Below are 23,904 nucleotides of genomic sequence, written 5' to 3' on the forward strand. Positions count from 1 at the left end.
TTCAATTAAATTTTTTTTTTTTGGAATGTCTCACGATTATACTCAGTTACTCAGTTTTAGTGGTTTGGTGCAAAACATTATTTACCTTTCTTTGTAGCAAAGACTTTTTGAGAATCACCGACGGGATGGGCAAAAGACATGATTACTGTGGTGATAAAACCGGTCAAACTCGTCGTGTAACTGGAAACCAAGTGGAAATAATATTTCACTCAGATGGAGCGATTGAGCGACGAGGATATCTGCTAAATTTCACTCTGGTTTCGTTGCCCTCGGTTTCAAGCGGTAAGTGGGACCATAAGGAAGCTGATAAAATAAAACTTGAAGAGTACACCAAGTTTATCTCCCACTTTAATAATTTCTAACATTTCATTTAAAGTTGACAGTTACTTGATATAATACTCTGTTCGTGGCTAGTCTTACGCAGCTCGTTTCGTACCTTGCAAGGGACTCATCAGAGACCTTTCTGCTTGGCAAACTCGGTGGGCATCGCTAACAAAATGATGACAGCAATCTCGCCTTATATCGCATAAAGATCCCCGACTACATTTCATTTTCACGAGAAAAACTGGAACATGAGTTTTCTGCAAAACGAAGATCAGCAGTGTGGTAAGAGACGATGTCTCTTGAGCGTTGTAATTTTCAATACACCGAAACAGAGTTTTGTCATCGATTGCTGTAATAAGGGTTAACATTGTCATGGACATTTGGCATCCTTAGCCACAAGTTCGCGGATACCCTTGAACCCTATTAAGAACGGACTTTGGGGCTTTTTAAAGTCTTCTAGTGACTGGAAACCAAGTGAAAATGTTATTTAAATCAGACGACTAGGTTGAACAAAGAGGATATCGGTTAGTCTTCAACCTGGTTTCGGCAGACTCGGTTTCAGCAGCCTCGGTTTCACCGCCCCTGGTTTCACACTGTGCTCGGGTGGTCCATAAGCAAGTTCACCAAGTTTATCGGTAAAAACAATTTGTTAGATATTTCTCCAAAGACACAAGTAACAGTGAAACCAAATTTAGCACACAGTTAGGTTTTAACGTCCTTAGCATTGTCACGTGACGTTTGACGTGACGTTTAGCGGAAAATAACAAATATTTGAAGAATTAGTGCCGGTTTTTAGCAAGATCATTCAACAAAAACGAGTTTTAGATGCAGTTCAATTATTTCCATCCTCTCACATTTGGGATGACCGTCCACGTTTTTGCGGGAAAATGTTATATAGTGTCAAAGGTCATTTTTTTCAAGAAAATTCGACTTTCGATCATTTCTATTTTTTAAAAACGAAATCAAGGAAGATCATTCCAAACGTAGCTACAATGGTAGATAATTTAAATTTGCATAGAAAACGCTCATTTATTGATCAATGCGTGTAAAATTCGTCACCAATTCGCCGATTTACTAAATTTTAATAAAATGATAACGTTTAAAAGAACGATTAAAAGGTCATGAACTTGTGGCGTCTGTAGTTACAGGCTCGTAGATGTATCTTTCTATATCTTTCATTTGAACAGTACAGTAGTCTCAAATATCATGAAGTTCAACTGTAGACAGCTGCAAGTGCGATATTATTAAAGCAAAACAGGACGATACACTTTTTCATTTAGTGAAAAAAAAAAAAATTCAATTTGCCAAATTGGAGTTATGACTTCATCCAATTTTGGCAGCCTTCGGAATGTTGATCATTCAGTTATTTCCAATGTAGTCCTCAAACATTACTTCAACTTCCAGCCTCCTTAAGATATAAATTTATTATCCTTTTTCAGTGCCTACGGAAAGGAGTTCTGGTCAACCAGCACAACAAACCAACACAAGAAACCGCGTTGGTCAACCAACACAAGAAACCAACACAAGAAATCGTGTTGGCCAACCAACACAAGAAACCGCGATCTCCAATGAAAGGATGATTTACATCTTATCTGGTATCGCCTTCATTCTGTTGTTGGTGCTATGTTTTATTCTAGGTTTCTGGTGCTACAGACGGTCTCATCACAAGCAAATCAAAAGGTTATTCACTGTTGTTGTTAGTAATTACGATGAAACATAGTAAATAAATTGGTTATTGCAAAGCTGGGACAATTAACATGAGATATTCTGAATGTTTTACCATTTTACAGCTAAAAGCTGTATGTATAAGTTAATTACAGCCGGTTCCATTCTCAGCAGGCACACTCTTTTGACACGCAATGGAGACCTTGCCTCTTTGTTGCTTAAATTTATTCACCTAAATAGCAAAGAAAACCTTACTATTACAAATTGACCCTACATATAACATATCCGTACCACAGGACGAACATAGTTTAACTTTGAAATGTGATGTTCAGACAAGAAATCGGATGTGAAATGATTTGGTAAAATGATGGGAGGCGCAGTGATCCACTGGTTAGTTAGGGAGCAGTGGGAAAAACAGAGAGAGAAAAAATAAGAGAGGAGTGTGGTACGGGAAAGCCAGAGAGCAATCTTTTACTCCTCGCACCAAGCCCTTCTCTCCTTCTTTCGCTCGCCATTTTTCGTGCTGCATCTCAACGAGCTTTGCGCGTTGGACTCGGAATCTGCTAGCGGTCCAGGTTGGTGCGTTGACTGAGGTCACTGTGTTGTATTCCTGAGTAAGAAATATATTTGGGAATCTCCCAAGCTCGGGATATTTTAAAATGGATGACGCCAAAGTGCCAGGTCAACCTGAGGAAATGTGCGGACGTAGCCTGAAGTGGACTAGCATGTCATTTAGAGGAAATAACAATACCTCTCGATCGGAAGCCAGGATAGCTTCGATGGTATATGCTTAACTGCAGTCTTTACTATTACAAAACGTGGTATCGAATTTGGAACTTACAGGCAGAATGGCTGGGTTTCATCGCCAAGCTCTAATGCATTCATCTTTTAAACACCAAGATTTCTCTAAAATAATAGCGTACTGCGATATACTATTTGATAGCAACTCTTTTTGTGCTTATACTATTTTCCCATCGTTCCACAGATCAGCTCGTTCAGCTCGCGAAATTATCCCGCTAGACAAGTGGGAACTTCTTCCCGAGCAAATAGAATACCAAGAAGAGTTGGGCCGAGGAGCGTTTGGTGTGGTTTACAAAGCAACTCTAAAGAGACGAGTTGGAATAGAAGTTTTCGAGACTGGAAAGACACTGAAGCCCGAGGAACCATGCCAGGTGGTTGCAGTCAAAGAACTGCGAGGTAATTGCAGTCATCATGCAAAATCAAGGGTAAAAGGGTGAATTGTTACACAGCTTGGGTAGGTCCAGTGTCTGTAAAATACACCTGAAAGAGATTTAAATTTTCGGTGATCGTGCTTGGTCTTTTGCAATCAGATCGCAAGCTGTATCTTTCTAGTCTAAAGCTTAAGGCGACATTACGAACGACAAAACTGAGCCATTTCTCCTTATAGTGTGAATATGATTAAAACTAATCATTGTCGCCTGTTTTTATTTTCTTTTCATGTCCCATTATTCCTAAATTGGACAGCAGCTAGTCCTGAGCATGAAACGCAATTGAATTTCCTGTCGGAATGTACTCAGACCATGACTGAAGCAAAGCCTAATATATGGTGGATTGATTTTTGAATCTGGTTTTAAAATCTTTTATTCGTAGCAAATAGGAATTTAACTACATCATTTGTGTTTAGATGATCCAAGCAAAGAACAAAAAGAAGAGTTCTTGCAGGAGATAGAGCAGATGAAGCTGTTGGGTGCACACCAGAATATTGTATCCCTGGTTGGTTGTTGCACTTTGCAGGAGCACAAGTTCCTGGTGATAGAGTACGTTCCGTTTGGTGACCTGTTGCAGTGGTTGCGACGAAGGAGGCGATCGGTAAGACGCTTCCCAAAGGAATATTTAATCAATTTGATGTTGCCTCAAGTGTTTGGTAGTACTGGATTTAACGGTAGGGCAGTGGTGTAGTCCTTCACGATACAGTTCGAGCTAATTATATGGGGCTCTTGCAAATCTATCACAGCTCACAGTTTAACCTGCAGCTATAGGATTTTCAGTGGCTAGATGTCTCCCAAGTGGGCTGTGTTGGGTTCTAAATATAACAAAATTTCCAGTCGATAATGTTCAGCTCTCATCTTGAAACTTAATTACTTCTACGTTTAGAACAATCGTGCTAGTTATTTATGACCTAATCGTGTTCATTGTACTCTAGATCAATCGAAACCAAGGCACTGATGCTAACGAAGAGGAGAAATGTTATGAAGAGAAGGAAGTATTCAATGCTCAAAAAGAAGTGAGCGAATGTGACCAAGTAGGTGCCTTACATTAAACACTATTCTAATCAGATCTGTTCAGGGCTTCAAGAACGTGAGTGGTGTGATGGAGTGGCGACTAAAAGTTCTGAGGCCTTTGACTTCACCAGTATGTAACCTGAGGGATGGGGAATGTTGTATAGTGTATCTAGTGTATCTGCAATCAAATATTTAAGGCTTAAAAGAAAATAACCTTTCAATTGATATGTCACAAAGCTGACCGCCAGGGTGAATTGATCGGGAGGGAGGAAGGGAGGGGGGGAGGGAGGGAGGGAGGAAGGAAGGGAGGAAGGGAGGGAGGAAGGAAGGAAGGAAGGAAGGGAGGGAGGAAGGGAGGAAGGGAGGAAGAGAGACAGGGAGGGAGGCAGGGAGGGAGGGAGGGCGGGCGGGAGGGAGGCAGGGAGGGAGGGAGGGAGAGAGGGACGGAGGGAGGGAGGGAGGGAGGGAGGAAGGAATGAATGGGCGAGTGAATGAATAATAATATCGATAAGAATTAAAATATTTAACTTTTAATGTATATTTATCAGGGACAACGAGACCTTCAGGATGAAAATCGGGCCTTGGTTATTCCTGGTGGTTTTCAAGTTAACAAAGAAATCGCCATGTCCTCTGGACAGCTTTCTCAGGTAAGAAACAGCTTGAATACCATTTAAGAATATATTATCATTAATCTCCAATTTGTCGTTATAATGCTATTAGCCAAATATTCTCTTCAAATTTGTTTTGGAAAACGGTTTAGCCCTGACGTCAAAGTTTCAATAGGAAAGTTTAGAAGAATATTTTATTCCACGTAAAAAGAAAAGTTGACAGATATAAAAAATATTAAAACGTGATCAGTTTGACTGCATTTAAATAGCAGGATGGGAGTATGGATAAATAGCCAAGGACATCCCATAAAGGGACGAACTAGAGCCTTTTGATGGTTCTTTAAAATCCCGGAGATAAAGAAGCTATCCCCCTCTACTCTCACAACAATTTACCCAGTCTTTGAACTCACCCTTTACCTCACCCTCCCCTCCCCCCACCAATCTAGTCCGATGTAACTTTTCGGCTCTGACCTCTCGACGGAATGTAAGGTTTTATAATGTCTCCCGCCTTTCGGGTATCAATCCTCCTATTTTTTGTTTTTGTTTTTAAGAAGAGAGAGATTTTGCATTGAAACCAAAATCAAAACTGAGAATAAAAAATAAAAAAAAAACAATTGTACAGCAGCGCAACTTCGACATATTACTACAAATGTTTTACAATCAATACAAGAAAAACTCACCAAGTTTAGCTTTTTTTCTTACGCTACATTATGTTTGAAACAAGCACCACAATTTCTATCCTGCCCTCCGTACTCAAAATATGAATAACGAAATAATTTACACACGCTTAGTTTACTATCATTACTTGTTAGGTTATGTTCTTGTTTTCTTGCCTTCTTTATTCAGGAAAAAAGCAACGATTTACTTCCTCAGGAAAACATCGTATTGATGCCGACACCATCGACATCAAAAGAAAACAGCAACGCTGTCGCCATATTGATATCAAGCGAAAGTATTGATGATGACGAAAACGAAGAAGACGACTTCCTGGATCAGGAAGGAATGGAACTGCTGCCAATGCCATCGACATCAAAAGAAAACAGCAACGCTGTCGCCATATTGATATCAAGTGAAAGTATTGATGATGACGACAACAAAGAAGACAACTTCCTGGATCAGGAAGGAATGGAACTGCTGCCGATGCCATCGACATCACAGGGAAACAGCAACGCTTCCGCCATACTGATATCAATTGAAAATATTGATGATGATGATGATGATGATGATGATGACGACGAAGAGGAAGAAAACAGTAGCGGTTTTCTGTTTCAGCCAAAAATAGATCTGCTGCCGATACCATCGACATCAAAGGGAAACAACAACGCTGCCGCCATATTGAAATCAAGTGAAAGTATTGATGATGATGACAACGAAGAAGGCGACCTCCTGGATCAGGAAGGAATGGAACTGCTGCCGATGCCATCGACATCTCAGAGAAACAGCAACGCTGCCGCCATATTTATATCAACTGAAAATATTGATGATGATGACGACGAAGAAGAAGACAGCTTTACTACTCAAAAGCTTTTTTCGTTTGCTTGGCAAATAGCAAAGGGAATGGTAGGTATTAATATAGCTATTTCGAATTGAGATAAAATGTAAAGATACTTTCTAGTAGTGACTCTCGACCTCAACAAGAAAAGTTTTCTAAACAAATCATCCGATCTGTATGTCCGAGATGGGTCTTGCGTGCCTCGTTTAGTGGTACGATTTCAAACACGCTTAATAAGATTGAATACATAGCTTACAAAAAAGAAAAAGTATCATAATCTTTATTTCTATAAATAAATTGTGCTCTTTTAATTCTTTCGTGATGTTTTAGAATCATCTCGCAGAGAAAGGCTTCATTCATCGTGACCTTGCAGCTCGTAATATTCTGGTTGGCAGTGATAACCGAGTCAAAGTGTCAGACTTTGGGTTGATGAGACAGATATACGAGGACGTGTATAGTGGAAAGAATACGAAGAAGCTTCCTGTGAAATGGATGGCCCCAGAATCAATTAATGACAGCATTTACACCATCAAGAGTGATGTGTAAGTCAATCTTTCTGTGTGATGGCAAAGCCTTTTCCGTAACCCTCAGACGCACACATGGAAAAGTGCAACTTGCCCTTTCAAGGATTTAGCATGTATTATCGAGTTATGAAACGCAGGAAGTTTGGAGAGCACGAAAGAAGCGTAGAAGTTGCTCGTGGGGCAGCTTGTCATTATAATACAAGGACAAAAAGAGAAAGCCTTAAAATCTTAGTCGTGTTGAGTACATGTAATTACAGAACAGCACTTATTGATGTTTTATATTTTCATATAGCTGGTCCTTCGGCATAATTCTTTGGGAAATGGCCACCATGGGTAAGTTAAACGAAAACTATTACTTTTTCTTATTTATACTAAATTCTTTCTTCCTTTATTTCCGAAATTAGCCATTACTTTCTTATGAGACAATAATTTGTGGTTGATGTTTTCTCGGTTTGTTAACTTACCTTTTTATGACTTATTAATATATATATATTTTTTTGGTACATTTCAGGAGGTGTGCCGTATCCCACGTTAACCAATCGAGAGCTGTGTGGACTTTTGAAGACTGGTTATCGCATGGAAAGGCCTGATATGTGTTCTGATGAAGTGTAAGTGATTAAATTAGCTTGGGTTCAATTGTCTTTCCAGAATACAACTGATACATGAGAACAAGCAACTATGTCAAGACGCAGCTATCCTGACAATTGTTAATGCTGCTGCTAACATAAGACAAGGGGCACACATGAAGGCAACAAATAGCGCTGAAGAACACCTTCAACCTACGGACACTTCAATTCGCTGTTATAAAAACAACCAATGTTATGGACCAGAAGTTTATCACTTTCCAATGGCTTAAATTGAATTACCTGGAAGTACATGTATCAGTAACATGAACTATACACATCCAAATTTTCACAAGATTTGTCTAAACCCTTGCAATATTGCGATTTAGCAAATAGCCCAAAGAAAACATGCGCGCTGATTGGTTTGAAATCGTGCCACGCATAGAAATCTCGAGCGAATAATCTAATTGTTTCAGTATAAATCTACCAGTCGTTCAAAACCTCAAGTTATCTAAATCCTCTTCACAGACACATCGAAAACGCCAAGAAACGGCCGTCATTTTGTTAACAAGGGCACACTGCTACGCTACTCACTATCTGATGGCATATAATGATGGCGCGAGCAAAGAGAATTTGCATTTTGTTGATCAAAGTAAACAAGCTTTTTTTTTTCGGCTCCTTTCCCAAACTACTACTCGTGTTTCTATAACTCGATGGAAACACGGTAAATGTTTTCTATTGAAGCATGGATGGGAATTAAGGTTTAGAGAGGTTAATAGGGGACACAGAGCGAAAAAAGAGTCACAAATTCAATAATAAAACCTAATAAATACTAATACAGTGTAGTGAAAATTAAAATTGGTCTAGTTACAAAATTTCCTTATAAACAACTAATCATTGACATAGCTTATCATAAGATTTACCGATGATACATTTCTGGGCGCGATCCAGGATGCAACACGTCACGTTCATTTCATTTTCATATTATTTTGGATCACAATTATTGAAAAGTTTCGTTTTTTTGCGCATCTTGCCCCTCCATGCACCTACACAATGTCGAGAAACTGATTTAGCCTTGTAATGTATTTCAAGTTGCCTTTAACAAATATTGTAGATTGATCGGGTTTGTTCCGCAATGCGGTTATTTAACTTTTTGTCATCTTCTAATCCATGATAGATATGAACTGATGTCTGAGTGCTGGAATGAAGATCCATCCTCTCGTCCCAGTTTCTCGGAGTTGATTGATCGACTGGAGGTGTTGATGACGAGGAATGTACCATATTGTGACTTGGACAAGCATGATGAGACACGCTCTTACTACAACGTGCCCGTTATCGCTGATGAACACAGCGGATAAGAAAGTGACAGAAAGGTCTACAGGATAATGCACTATGGACGAGAACTTTAAACTTTAAAACGCCATATTTAACTTGAAAAAGAAAAAAAAAAATGACTATATATGCATGTAATCCAGACTTCAATCCTAGACAGACCTAGTTGAGACAAACTCAAGAATTGCGCAGATAACCATCTTTCGTCAAATACTACAACCAAAAAAATTATAAACCTTGTGCTTATCCACTTCTTAACCCATATCCGTTCAATGTTGTTTTAAAATGTTGCTAATATACGAGAAGTAATTTTTTTAGATGAAAAGAAAGAAAAAAAACAACATCGTTAGGGAGGAGGAGGCGGGAAAGATAGAAAGGTAGCTAGCCCTTAATAGATTTTTCTTGTCTCAGCAGTTCTATCAAGGACGGTTATTTAACATAAAGAAGTAAAGTTATGAAATAATTTGAAACATGTACCCATGCCTCGATGTGCTAGTTGTGTAGGATGCTAGAAACTGAACTCGGAAGCAGTATTGAAAATGGAGGCGCATTAATCATGTTAACGTTGCTAGCTGCTGGTTGCCTAACCAGTTGGCTATTGACATTAGCAAAGATAAAAAGCTGAATTTGAGACTGTTACATATCCTGTTGTAGCTAATTGTCTACCAATATACTAATTTAAGCTTAAATATTAAAATATAAGTTAATGTTACCTGTGTTGAATCTGACTTTATTTGTTTGTGGTTGTGGTCGCCATTGAATATGCGTGGACTGGTGTGAGGTCTGGAACCAATCGGATACGAGAACTGGAACAACCGAGGACCATTGCAGTAATTTGTATAATTTTGATGAAGAACGCTATTATAAACAGTGCAGTGCAACTGGGATGAACAGCAGTGAACTCGTGGGTTAACAAACAGGGGGTAGACATGAGAAAGGACGCGGGAAAGATAAAAAGAAAAAGAAGGGAGATGTGCACAATGTTCGACACACAGTTAATGGACCAGACTAGGCATGACTGAAGGCGCCGGGAATCTACGTATGTAGATAAAACGAGAGCTATCATTGAAAAAAAATGGCCACACTATATCTCTCCGGGGTTGGGCCAGACTGGAAGCATTAGCGCAACTTGAATTTCTGGCAGGAGTGAAAAGCCCTCGTGTTGGCAAAATAAGAGGGTCTGAATGGGGAAGGGGGGGGGGGGCAGGGGTAGGAGGGGCGCAAATGTTAGTTATCAGTTAAAATTTTGATTGTCTATTTGTCAGTTGTCACTAAAGTGGCTGTTACTAATTAACTGAAGAACTAAAACCTCTCCTAGGGCAGTTTCCTTCTCCCCGATATTTTTGAGGGGATATACATAGCCTACACAATGATCCGATTAAAAACTATCATATAATGCATACTATTCGGGAATAAGCAAACAGGTATAAAGCACAAAAATAATTGTCAATAATTATAAGGATCAAATCGGGCCAGATCGAGGTAGATCTCAATCTCCTTCGCAGCCGTTATTGGGGGTCGTCACGGAACTCTTCTTCCCACTAATAGTTAGTGGAGAGAAGCGTTGCGTGACGACCCTCATAACGGCTGCGAAGGAGACCAAGCAGATAGAATTTTAGTCGTAAAATTACCGTAAGTGAAAATGTATCCTGTTTACTTGATCCAGCGTTACGCGTACATAACATTTGTTTGGTTTGGCGGTGGATTTCTTCGTACTAAAGAAGTGACACGAACCTCATCCCGATACAATCGAGACAAAGCTCTACCCAGTACTACCCAGGAGTGCCTCGGTTCCCGCTCGGTTCAGACCAGAGGTTCAGACAAAATACACTTCCCAAGAGATGAATTGAAATAATAACAAGTTAAAACTAGGTTCTTCTACGAATTATTCATATGTAGTTGCTGACTGGAGTGCGAAAACACTAAATGAAACCTAACAACTAGGGATCCGCCCCATCCCCTAATAAAAATCGGGGAGTGTTTTGCCATCCGACCTGCATCCGACAAGCTCGCAAAGTCAAGTTATTTTCGAACGCACTGAAATGCGTTATTACGGGCTACCCAAACACCAATGAATTTCTTTCCAGAAGGAACGAGGACGGAGGCAGGGTCCACTCACAACAGTCTACCACTAATATATAATCCGTGAAGGGTTTAATGAACAGAGATCAAAATATGGAGAATATTTCACGACACGAACTCGCGAGGCTAACGCGCGAGATGTGTGAACTCTCCCAGCACTCTTTGCAAGGACAGTTCGTCCATGTTGTGGAACCGCGAAAGTTGAATGTGACTGGAGAAAAGGTTGATTTTTTTCTTATTTACCGTTTATTTAGCGCCTTTCTTTGCGCTGCTTTCATAATTTGTTTGTAGAGAGGATTTCTCCTATCTTAGTGCACCTTTTTTTTATATATATATTTATCAGAAGAATGTTGCTGTTTTATCACAAAGAGCTGGAAAGCTTTGATGGCGTGCGATTTGACTGCAGGTAAGCTTTTAGAGAATAAAAAATATATTTGATTTATTTAGAAAGAGTTGGCTCTGGCAATGTGCAGTGAATTCCATTTTGAATGTGTCCCAGCTAGATTCCTTTGCTTTGTTCTGTATGAAACATCATCATGTGGCTGCGGCCCCCCCCCCCCCTCCTCTCCCCACCATATCTTCAGTATTTCAGCGAGTGTTGTTCCCCCCGGCCTTATCTTCAGTATTGCCACGAATATGGGTAGTAGGGAAGATCAAATAAAAAGAAACGCTACTGATATCCATCTTGGTAAGTGAGTAGTTTTATTTCAGATGAATTATTTGTCTTTGTTTAAATTTTCATAACAAAAGATGTCTTAGTTATTTGGGGTTATAGTGCAGCCCTTTGTGTTAACTGCCATATGTTTTGGAAGGCAATGTTATTGAAATTCTTTTGTTTGTAATGTACATTGAATGTGTGAGTCAATTCAAAGCCACCACATCCCCCTCCCCTGTGGCAACCACCATTAGACATAAAACATTGGGTGATTACAGAAAATGTTCATACCCTACTGCAGGCAGCATGATCATTTTAACCTCCCCTTGCCTTTGAATATTCCAAAATGCTCTGCCCCCAATGCCCTCCGAATTCCAAAATTGTTAAACCCCCCTCTCTTCCACTCGGACAAAAAACATTCAATTTCTCTTTATAACGTTTCAATGGAAGTAACAGCCTTTTGGTAAAAAATAACTTCAAGTTTACAGGATTGATTTCTTGTTAAAGTGTTTCATGTGCAGCCATAAAAAGTGGGAATGTTTTAAGGGAGGCATTCAGAAATATGTAGCCATGTGGGTTACTCAATTTAATTCAAAAATATAACTAGCGTAATGGAATCTTGTGTCTATTTAGAACGTTTGTAGTAAATCAAGGATTCGCGTTGGTCATTGACTTTTATGAGATGTGGTGGCTCCTAACAAAGCCAATTTTAGCAACCTACAGTGCAAGAACGAATCTGCATTCGACGAAGCAGGGGTCGGTGGCTGCTAAAAGAGCCATTGTTTAATATTTGGTTGCAGCACCCTCAGCCTCCACCACAGCTGGAATCACCTTGTGCAGAACGGGATTTATATATTTTGCACTTTTCTCCTGCATGATTCTCCTTTCCCAGAACTTCTTGATCCCATCCACCAGTTCTTGCTTGTTGAGTGGTTTCACCTTTGATTCCAAGAAGAACTTAAGCTCATGTCACATGTCCTCAATTGGGTTAAAGTCAGGACTCTCCAGGGAGAGTACACCACCAGTTAATGTTGTGTTCCTTGAAGAAGGTCTAGGCTTGTCTGGATGTGTGCTTGTCTGGATGTGTGGAAGTCTTTCTCTGATGAATGGAACAAGCGTGGTCTCTAGGATGTTACAAAAATTAATAGATCAGCATCCATGATACCATCAAAGATGCAAATCTCTGTGGCACCAAGTCTGCTAATTTCTCCCTAGACGTGAACCTTTAGTGAGTGCTTTGCCTTGGGCTTTCGCTAGGTTGGCTCATATAACTTCCAGTAAGGTGTGTGCTGGTAATATGCAAGGGAAATGGAGCACTTGTCACTGAAAATCACGTTGTGGAAAGTGTCGCCTCTCTCCTGGAGTCATTGTGTGTACTCCAACCGCTTGATTTTGTTGACATCTCATATAAGCTGGCAGTATCTAGTCCGCTGTAGAGGCAGGTCTTGCCGCTTGCGTGATCTTCGCACAGTTGATGAACTAACAGCCACTCCCTGTTTTACCAGCTTCTTCTTGATCTGGGCACTTGTCATCTCATCGTTATTTTGCATTTGCTGATCTATAAAAGCTTTCGCTTCTACAGACAGCTTTTGTGATCTCCCAGAGCGTGGTAGGTTTGTAACGGAAGCGGTAATGCACAGCTTTTTGATGATGCGAGTAACACTAGGATAAACCTTCGCATGAAGAGTGGGTTTCACGCAGGAAACTTTGCGTGTTTTATACTAAAGGAAAGTGGGGGTTTCAACATGTGTAGAGTGAATAACAGTAAGGAACTACCACAACAAGTTTGTTGCAGCTTTCATGCTTTTGGGTTTTGGAATTATAATAACAGTTAAACATTAATTTGACAATAAGTAGGTAACTGGGGTAGGTAGGTGGAACAGTTGATCCAGTATATGAAGCAAAACTTGGCAGTTGTAATGCTGACTTTACAGAGAGAATATTCATGTAGTCACTCAAACATTTGTAGTGAAGTCACAAGTGATAAATAGAGAGAATGTTTATTTAAAATTTCTAAACGAATTTTTGGGAAGAGCGAATTATTGCTCGAAAATTCGCAGCACATTTTCGGGAAGAGCGAATTATGGTTCGCAAATTTACAACAAATTTTTGGGAAGAGCGTATTATTGTTCAAAAAATCATGTGGATTGAAACAATAGGTGTCACAAATTTGCGGCAAAAATCAACGAAATATCATTCCAAACGAATTTTCCTTGAAAAGCCACGAAAAGTCAGGAATTTTGTCAAAAATCACTTGCATTGGTTTTACACAGTACTGTAGTAAACCGTATCCCACAAAAGCTCTTGGGCTTTCTTTGGGGAAGCAAAATGGACAAAAAAGAACTGCATTGTATCAAAAACCGTGTGGAGCAGTTCTAAACTTTCCAAATGTTTGAACAACTTTTAACTACAAATACTTCGATTAAGGTGGATAGGTACTGTAGGTTACTAAGTGAACCCAGTGATGCTTCAAAAGCAATTCCCAATGCTTACTTCAATAAATATGGAAGATCACCGTTTCTCTTGTATTGCAACTGTTGCAGAAAAAAACATAGACATTTATTTAATGTTTCCCTCTTTTACTTACATGTAGAACTTCTAGATTTATTTAATAACTTAGTGAATTACGAGACCAATGTAAGGGTGACTGCTTCAAAGGTGACTTGACCATATGGAACAACAAAGGTATCACTATCGAAGGAAAATCTTGTAAGGGGAAAATCTTCCAGCATTTTGTCCAAGATGCAGTATAATGATTGTTACTCACTCTTCCAAGCAAAATGGGAAGCAGAACCAATTTATCAGTTCAATCATGGTCCAAACATAATTGATGATTTTATTGCAATCCAGGACCAGGTAAACACTTGTGTTCTTATGCAGTGATCAAATCAAAACTTAACCTGGTTCCTTCAGGGGAATCCCCCAAAGGGCATCCTTACAGGGTACTCCAAATCACCAAAAATGGGATCATCAAATTCTAGGGTCGGAAAAAATTGAATTGTACCACTTTTTTTTCCTTTTTTTAAATGATGCACTATTGCTATAGGTTGCCACAGGTCAGGATCCAAAATAGTCAGAGAAATTTTAATTTTTCAAAATCAGGGAAAATTCAGGGAATAAATGGAGAAAATGGGAAGGTTCCCTTTTGTATACCTTGGGAAAAAAAAATAGACCAAACTACTAACTAACTCCAATCAAACAAAAATCCATAGTACAACATACTTTCAACAACTGATCACCAAACTAACTAAAAACAGGCACTGCTCAACTTATACCTCAACTTTCAGCTTTAGGGGATTACAATTCAAAAATGGCAAGGTGAAATTTTTCTTTTTTTTTTTGCAAATTTTGATAAGCATGATGAGATGCAACTTTTGGCACAGTTTAAAACAATTCTGTATGTACATAGGGTTCAGAACCACCTTAAATTTTCAAAAATTTATAACGACCCATCAAAATCTGACTGCTGGAAACTGTTTTGAGCCACCTTAATGAAATTTCCTTATCAACTGACTGACAATGTGTCACTTGGCCAAGACAAATTCTACTCAGGTTTTCAAAGCATCAGTCCTTTCACACTAGGCATACTACTGAATGCCACTTCAAGTTTTTTCCTTGTGCTTGGCCACTGGACCACTGTTGTTCCTTTGTCACCTCGGAGAATGGGACAGTCACTTCCTCAATCTCCCTCCCAGACACTCATCCACCATTCTCCAACCTTGTTGTGATTCACTATTATTTTCCAAGTTTAAATATGTTAAGGTTTAGTTTTGAGTTGATCATTGCATTCTGTGATGTAAACCAAGTTCTGCTTTTAATTTTGAAATACCACAGACATGCTTGCTTGGTCATAATAATATGTTCCCTCATCATAGGCCTGCAATGCGTGCAGAGAGCTTTATTATCTAGCTCTCTGCACGCATTGCAGGCCTATGATGAGGGAGCATTGAAGGGGTGAGTGCAAAACCATGCTAAGTGACGATTTGGGTGAAAAAAAAAATTTTTGCGAAAGGGCTTGAATTTTTGCATGTGGTCTTCAATGTAATATAAAAACACGGCCCTGTATTTTTGTTGCTGGTTTTTGCTTTGTTTTCGAGTTATAATGTGTGCAAAAATACTTGGCTTTTCCTAGCTATGTCTTTAGGAGTTTATTTGTTGAACAGCAAACAGGCAGAACATTTATAGTGTATGAAGTCAAAATCAAATCTCACAGCATATATAGAGCGGAAATCTGGGAACAGATTGTTTACATCAGTTATTGTGACGTGAACACAACACGTGAATCGATCAAGCGTCAAACGAACAAAAAAGAGGTGTGCTGCATTAGAGCTCTGTCAACTAATATCTTAAGCATCGTTTTAAAGTACCTTGTATGCCTGCCTGGTGGTTGAGAGGCATTATAAAGTCTCGATAAACCCGTAAGTCATCAGCACATTTTAAAGAATCAAAATGTGTTCTGAAACTTCGAAGGCAGCTGATATACCGTAATCGTGTCATCGGCGTTCAAAGTCAGATCGAGCCAGGCAGCAAAGTCCAAGAGCAGTTCTTGCCCAAGAGAAATACCCTCTGGTGAGTCATGGCCCAATTGCCAAGTGTTGCTATCATCAAAGTTTGGAAAGCGAGAACTGGTTTTAGACTTATAAAATTCGCTGTGTCTCTATGACTGGCAGCCGGACAGGTTTTTCAAAATACTCCGTGTCCGGTAGTCAAAATTATTTTTTAAAAATTTCAGTTAACAATGTCAAATCCTTGTTTATATGGCTGAATACTAATTTTGGTGAGCCCGGCACCCGGAAATATCGGGATTTATAATGTAGACTATTAGAAAGTGACCGGCCGTCAAAACGTTTGAATAGCAATCCGGTTAGCCTAAAAAGCACTGCGGTTAGCCTAAAAAGCACTGCGGTTAGCCTAAAAAGCACTGCGGTTAGCCTAAAAAGCACTCCGGTTAGCCTAAAATGCACTCCAGTTAGCCTGAATAGCACTCCGGTTAGCCTAAATAGCTCTCTGGTTAGCCTGTTTACGGTTAGCTTTCAATAATGCTAAGGGTAACTATAAATAATTAAGAAATTCCGGTTTTTCTGCCGTCTGGTTACCGTGGCGCAGTGGTCATGAGTATCGCTTGCCATGCTGACGACCGGGGTTCGATTCCTCTTGGGGTCGCCTGTCTTTAAGTTCTTTTTATGGTGTTTTACTTTATAAAAAAATTTCTAAGTCTAACTGCCGGACATGGAGTATTCTAAAAAACCTGTCCGGCTGCCGGGCATGTAGCCACAGCATATAAAATTTGTCTTGTATCGACTGCCATGTTTCCCGCCGCACGAGGAGTAAAGACCCTTCCCGGCATGCATTGCGATCACGTTCTGCAGACATTTCTCGAACTGGTAACTAGATTGTTTAAATGTAATAATGGCCAACAAGTAGCAATGGATTGTAACATAGATCTGTGATCCAGGTTATGTTGATTTTATTTCAAATCGGCATGATTTGTAGTGTTTTGAGCTTCTGGGATCAGCGGAAATGCAGATGTATGGAGACCCATACGTTGCGCAGAAGGGTTAATCTGTTAATCTGTCAGCCCTATTTACAGAGTGTTTTCACTTGAAGTCATCAGATTCTTAAATCCAAAACTAAACAGCGACCAAAGTTGTTACCCTCATCAGGCATAAGAGGTACCAGCACATTTTGAACTTCGAAGTTATGGCGGTACGTGACGTAAAGCTACGATCGCGTTTGTCGAAAACTATGTATTTATCTCATGATTTATAGCCATTTAAGACGTTGCCGTATTTGGAAAAGTGCTTATTGAAATGTTTTTTTGTTTTATTTTATTTTAATTTACTCCTTTTTTGACCTGAAATCAACATTTTTGAGCTTATACGTTGCGTGAAATTACCATTTTCAGGAGCCCATCATGGGTTCCTGCCAGTTTGCTGTTTTCTAAGTGAAACCAACATCCTTGCCGTCACGGATTAACGTCAAATCAACATTTTAACCTATTTAGACTTGAAATCAACATCATTGAGCTTATAGGTTGCGTGAAATTACCATTTTGCTGTTTTCTAAGTGAAATTAACATACTTGCTGTCAAGCGTTAACGTGAAATCAACATTTTAACCTACTTAGACCTGAAATCAACATCATTGAGATTATGTGCTGCGTGCAATTGACATTTTGCTGGTTTCTAAGTGAAACCAACATCCTTGCTGTCACGCGTTAACGTGAAATCAACATTTTAACCTATTTAGACTTGAAATCGACATCATTGAGCTTATGCACTGTGTGAAATTGACATTTTGCTGGTTTCTAAGTGAAACCAACATCCTTGTGGTCACGTGTTAACATGAAATCAACATTTAACCTATTTAGACCTGAAATTGACATTTTGCTGCTTTCTAAGTGAAATCAAAGTCGTTGCGGTTGCGGCGGGCCGATCCTTTGTTATGATACACCGAGGCAAGACTGCGACTTATAACAAAGGCTTGGCTAGGCTATTATAACAAAGGATCGGCTCTGTTTATCATAACAAACGCCCAGCTCCGTTTATTTGAAGGCCTCGGCGGGAAAAGGGCATTAGGTATTTTAATCAAAAGTGAACTTTGTCGAAAATGCTCCAAATTTTGCATGCAGTTTTGTTTAGGTATGTTTAGCAATGTCCCGTAGTTTTTCCGCTAAGCTTCACTTCGTTTTCGAGATTTTGCGTATGCAAAAAAACCACGCGGTTTTCCTAGCGGCGTCTGTATAAATGAAGTAAAAACCAGTGGGAAAAATACAGGACCACGTTTTTCTATTACATTGAAGACCACATGCAAAAATTCAAGCCCTTTCGCAAAATTTTTTTTTCACCCAAATCGTCACTTAGCATGGTTTTACACTCACCCCTTCAATTTAAAATGCACTGGCTCAGTAGGTAAAATTAGTTTTTACAGTGGATAGCATTTCTTTTGGTTTTATTCTGTGTTATCACATAACTGTATTTCCTCCTTGAAACCCATGCAGGACTTCTTGATTATTTTGTGTCCATACATTTTAGTAAATTGAAGTGATATATCAAACACAAAAGACCATGTTTGACCACCTTTCCAAACACCGAGAAGAGAGTTGAAAATACGATACGTAGCGGAGTATTTTTGACGAACTTCAAGGTGTTTAGAAATGTGGTCAAACACTGTCTTGAGTGTTTGATATATCTTCTCAATCGAAACCAAAACTAAGGAGAAAATGGAGAAATAAGATCGTAAAAAATCTGTGCTAATTGAGATCAGATATCCAAACATTGTCATGGTCATGATTTCCATTGTTTAAACTTGATGAATTATTAATGAGTTTGAGAAGCTTTTTGCAAGAAGGGCTTCAATTATTTTAATATCACCTCAGACTCATAATGTCTGCATCTTGGTTAGAAAGCAGATTTGGAAAGACAACATGTACCTTATGGGAATGGAGACTCATTACAACCAATGCTTCCAGTTCAAGTGTGAGAACACTTCTGAAAGAAGATGACCTATCATTGCATTTATTCTTGTTCTGCATACATGTGCATGTATATTTGAAGATGTTTCTGCAGTCCAATTATAAAGACAATTTTTTCCCAAAAACTTTCCTCTCTGTTGATTAACCATTTCAAAACAACAAATGACAAGAGACTTCATTTTGTGTTCAAATTAATTTTTATTGACATGTTGAAGAAAAACTCTGCTGCCACAGTGTCTTGATACATTTCATTGCTTAAAGAAAGTGATTAGAATTTGGCAAATTGATAATTGAGTAACTGCCAAATTGAAGACTCCTTATTAAAACATTTTAAGGACTGACTGATTTTACTAGTGGCTGTTACAGTTGACAACTAGAATAAACTTATTGAGTACAAAATATTATTACTCTCTGAAAAGCTGTTTTACAAATTCTATGGCTTGCATGTGATTTTTTTGAAGAATTCTGTGTTTATGTTTATTCACGTTATTGTTCACATTCTTCTCTGAGGTGCTATCCACTTTCAACAAATTTATTTAAAATGCATGATATTGTTTGTGATGTCTGGTAGTTGAAATTTGACTTCTGTTTGGCTATGCATGTCTGTGGTATTTGTAGTTACTGTACAGTGGCCCATTGGTACAAATGTGACTTCAGCATTCAATTTTATTTCTTAATACCTATCCCTTCAGCTTGAATTTGAAAACAATACATTTTGCAAGTTCATGTAACCCAAATCGGCAAAATACTTGGAAAATATGACGACTGGCATTGAAAAAGTTTGAAACATTTTGTTTTGATCAATCTGTTAATCACCAGTTTAAGTTCAACGTGCAAGTGTTAAAGTGAATTGTTGGTGAATGAAAAAAAAATTAATAGATCTAGTTGTCAAGGGGGAGGGGTGTTTTCAAGTCTGTCAATGTCAATTGTCTATCCCCTCCATAAAAGGGATTTAGTTTCGATTTTTACTGAATTCCCATTACTTTGACAATAAGGGATTATGAATTAACAAATAAAGGAGCCTCGACTGTGCTCTGTTCTGTTGTAAAGCACGCAGGAAGCAGTAGAGCGCGAAAGAAGTGTAGGGGAAAACACGAGACGTAGTCGAGTGTTTTTCCCTACTTCTTGAGTGCTCTACTGCTTCCTAAGTGCTTTACAACAGAACAGAACACAGTCGAGGCTTCTTTATTTGTTTTATGATAAAGAATCCGATAATTTCCCCACGCATTTGGCTGAATTTTCAAACCAAACTTTAGTTTCCAAATGAGCAAAAGTGGCGTCAGCCGTGCACTGTTCTGTGATAAAGCACGCTAAAATAAGCCAATCAAAATCCTTGTTAGAATTGTTCAAATAATTTGATTGGCTAACGAAGCGACAGCTGTCCATCACAAACTGGACTTCAGCTAAGCTTTCAGTTTCGAGTAGTTCTGAGCGGCTTTCGAGAGAAGAACGATGCCTTCAAAGTTCGCTTTTAAGTTAATTTTTAAATACGGATCTAAAGGCAGGTGAAGGTTTATAGTCCAGAGGAATCCGGCCGTATTGTGGCCCATGAAAACGTGCACTTTTCCAGTGGAAATTATGAAACGCTGAGCTCAAAGCTTGCGGATGAATATGCGAAATGCCGTGTTGAATTTGAAAGGAGCTACAGTTATTTACGGCTTGTAGCCGCATGCAGCAAGATTGCCCGAACTAGCGTAAAAGTTTGAAAGATTAAACGACTCCCACTGGTTCTGCTCCGAACACAGAAGAGAATATCAGAGCAAGCTTTGCACTGAGCACTCGTCGGTTCACTTCGCTGAGATGACCAGAGAACGAGCGTTACTACACTGCATGTAAGTGTTGTTTGAGCAATTGAGCATTTTTACAAAAATAAAGTTTCTCATCATAAACAGAGACAGTTCAATTGTTGTTTTCTGTCGTTGTTTTACTTCTTAAGTATAATTTCTGCCTTCGTAACAAATATGATGTCTTTTATCGAAGCACTGTTTAGGTTGAGAATTTGTTTATTTCGCTACGTGTTTTGTCGGCGGGAATCTAGCAAAACTTGTTATTTTAGTACAGTTTTAACACTACTGTTGCTAACAATGGTCTCTGTGAGCCCTATTTACTACAGACAAATAGCTCGTTTCCATTGCGTTTGTCTGAATCACAGGGGATGTTTAATTTGGGGCAAATTTGTCAACATTCCGAAGTAAAAATTTGAAAGCCAACTTACTGTCATCAACCCGTGTTCTGTTCTCTGATAAAGCACGCTCTTTCAGCCAATCAGAGCGCGCGTTATATGGAAACTTTATTATAAAATGAATTATTGATCAATCGAAAATGAAAATGGTGATTCCACTTGGCTGTTCAATGGTTTTATCGTTGCTTTTTCATGGAGTTCTAAAAAGCTACAAATTTTCAAAAAGATTTAATTTTCATTTCTGCCAAACTCTCATTACTTTGACTATGCAGAATTATTACAATGAATTATTGATTAATTTAGAAATCAAAATTGGGATTCCACTTTGTGATTCAGTGGTTAATTAGGGATTTTTTTCCCAGCTTTTAAAGCTGTATGTACATCACGTCATGTATGAAAAAGTCAAGTGTCCAAGAGCTCCATTTATAAAAGAGTTTACCCTTTGTCTAAATTCTTATTACTTTGAAAATTGGAAATTATTAGATATAAGTAATGCTTTGAATGCAGAAATGAACTAAGTTGTTGATTCCACTGTTCAATACGTCTAGTACCATAAGGGACATTTTAATTTGTGCAGCTCAGTTTAGGAACAAAATCTCAAATGTGTAAAATAGCTACATCAAAGAAATTTCATATTTTCTTGTTAAAACTAAATTCTCATTACTTTGTTGAACTTTTGCTGAAGGGATAACTACAAAATGAATATCAATTATCAGTTCTATTTTTTTTATCTCTTTTAAATTAGGCTATGAAGTCTTTTTTGTTTTATGGTCCAGAACTTGCGAAAAATCCATGAAAATAATTACACCCCATTTCAGTTGTGTTTAAGTGAAGTCCCTTGACAAATATGGGCCACTGTAAAGTTAGTGATATGAGGGTAGAAGGAAATCTCTGCTGAAATGCAATGTATTTTGTAAAGCTCTCAGATCCACAAAGACGCACTACTTGAGATAGCTGTCTCTACACTTCGATACAATGTGGTCTTGAAGTCATATTTACAGATTCCTTGAAATATTGCAAAATTCTTTATTATGAAATATTTACACTTAAAGAGAAAAAATTTTAAAAAAGACACCTAATTTCCTTGAGGACGAAGCCGTCTCCAAAGTTGGATACTATTTAATTCTTGAAATATTGCAAAATTCTTAAAATTATTTGGAAATTTACTGTCACAATTTAAAGTTGCATTTTTTTAAATATCTAGTGTTGTTTTTGTTATCCCGTTTGTAGTGCGTCTTTGTGTTTAATGCCTCATTTCATTGCTGTATTTGTAAGACACAAAATGTTCTTAGTTGCTCAGTTTGGAAAATGGCTTTTTCGGAATTTTTTTTTCGGGGCAAACGTTTTTGATGTCAACATCCAACAAAACAGTCATTGTCGGGTAGCGCGCGTTTTTAAAGAATTAGCTTTTTTTGCACGCTGACATTTTATCGCAGGGTTTATTGTTTATTTTCAAGGAGTTACGGGTTCATATCTCGCAAATAGGGAATTTTCAATCGCCCGTGCCTTTATTTAAGGCAACCCAATTGGATTTTACCATTTTACGCATTTTTAGGCCTGTGAATTGTCTAGATTTCTGTAACCAAATTATAGCGTGACGTACAAAGACTTGCGTCACGCTTACGTAAAGACGTTCTCTGACAGTCACGTAAAGTGTGAATCTAGGGAAGGGCAACTTTGTTTTTAAGTCGACTCCTTGAGCAACCAAGGACAGTTTGCAACTCGCAAATACTAGTGGTACGATGAGAGTTTTATAGCAGACATTATTTTCAGTGGTGGTTTTCTTAAAAGCAGAACTTGTTTTGTTGTCCTCTTATTCAGTGTAATCTTTCACGCAACTAGTCTCTCAATGTTTTCGATGGCGGCGTGACAAGTGCGTTGTATGGAACATTGCGTCGTTTAGCATACCGTGTAACGGACAGAATTCATACGAAACAGTTCCTACAGCGGTTAGGGAAAGTTGGAACTTAGTTCTACTTTCTGTAGCCGTTGAAGCGACTTGTTTTGCAAACGTTTCGCCCGTTGCGCGTTGTGTTACATGACTTAATGTTTTCAATAACTTGTCACGCCGTTTTCGAGAAGATTGTGGGACAACTTGCGGCGCCACAGGGGACCCGAATACTATATCAGCAGTACAAATAAATGTGTTGTTACTTAGCTGTTTTCCTGTGTCTTTTTGAGTCTTTAGAAGGGATTTGTTTGAAGCGAAGGCGGTTTATATTTTCGAATATTCTTTGTAATTATGACGCTCCGATAACGTCTCAAGTTTCTCTTATCGTCGTTAACTAATAACTCTTATCGAGGGGAGAGATTCTCAGGTTTCATAGTTAACGACGTTAATCGAAACTTGAGACGTAATCGGAGCGTCATAAGTACAGATAATATTCGGAAATGTAAACCGCCTTCGCTTCATTCAAATCCCTTCTTAAGATTCAAAAAGACACAAGAAAACAGGTAAATAACAGCACATTTATTTTTACTGCCGATATAGTGTTCGGGCCCCTGTGGCAGCGTGAAAGATTACACTTAGTCATGGACACGAGTATTTACCTGGTTAGTTATGGTGGATTGCTTGTACAAACTACAACACTCTCTTTCTCTCTTTATTTGCGTTTTTATTGTGTTAGAAAAAAATAAAATCAGAAAATCTGGCCGATCTTTTCCCTGCTTGTTGGGTTGTTTCCACTCTGCTCTGAGTGGAAGTGTTTTTTCTTTTCCTCACTAAAATTCCAACTTTCAAATCCCGGTTTATTTATCTGCT

General features: G+C 38.6%; 1 protein-coding gene across 1 annotated transcript; it reads left to right on the top strand.

Moving 5' to 3' along the window:
• Positions 1 to 1,873: 1,873 nt before the first annotated feature.
• Positions 1,874 to 9,463, top strand: LOC145501369 (uncharacterized). The gene is made up of 10 exons (XM_081480865.1): positions 1,874 to 2,004; positions 2,975 to 3,186; positions 3,635 to 3,819; positions 4,154 to 4,252; positions 4,781 to 4,879; positions 5,687 to 6,400; positions 6,663 to 6,874; positions 7,149 to 7,189; positions 7,368 to 7,464; positions 8,597 to 9,463. Exons 1-10 carry the CDS (start codon positions 1,901 to 1,903, stop codon positions 8,775 to 8,777), a joined length of 1,944 nt encoding a protein of 647 aa, XP_081336991.1. The 5' UTR covers positions 1,874 to 1,900; the 3' UTR covers positions 8,778 to 9,463.
• Positions 9,464 to 23,904: the final 14,441 nt, after the last annotated feature.

The sequence above is a fragment of the Orbicella franksi genome, chromosome 1 (genome assembly GCF_964199315.1).
Source record: "Orbicella franksi chromosome 1, jaOrbFran1.1, whole genome shotgun sequence".
NCBI classification, from domain to species: domain Eukaryota; kingdom Metazoa; phylum Cnidaria; class Anthozoa; order Scleractinia; family Merulinidae; genus Orbicella; species Orbicella franksi.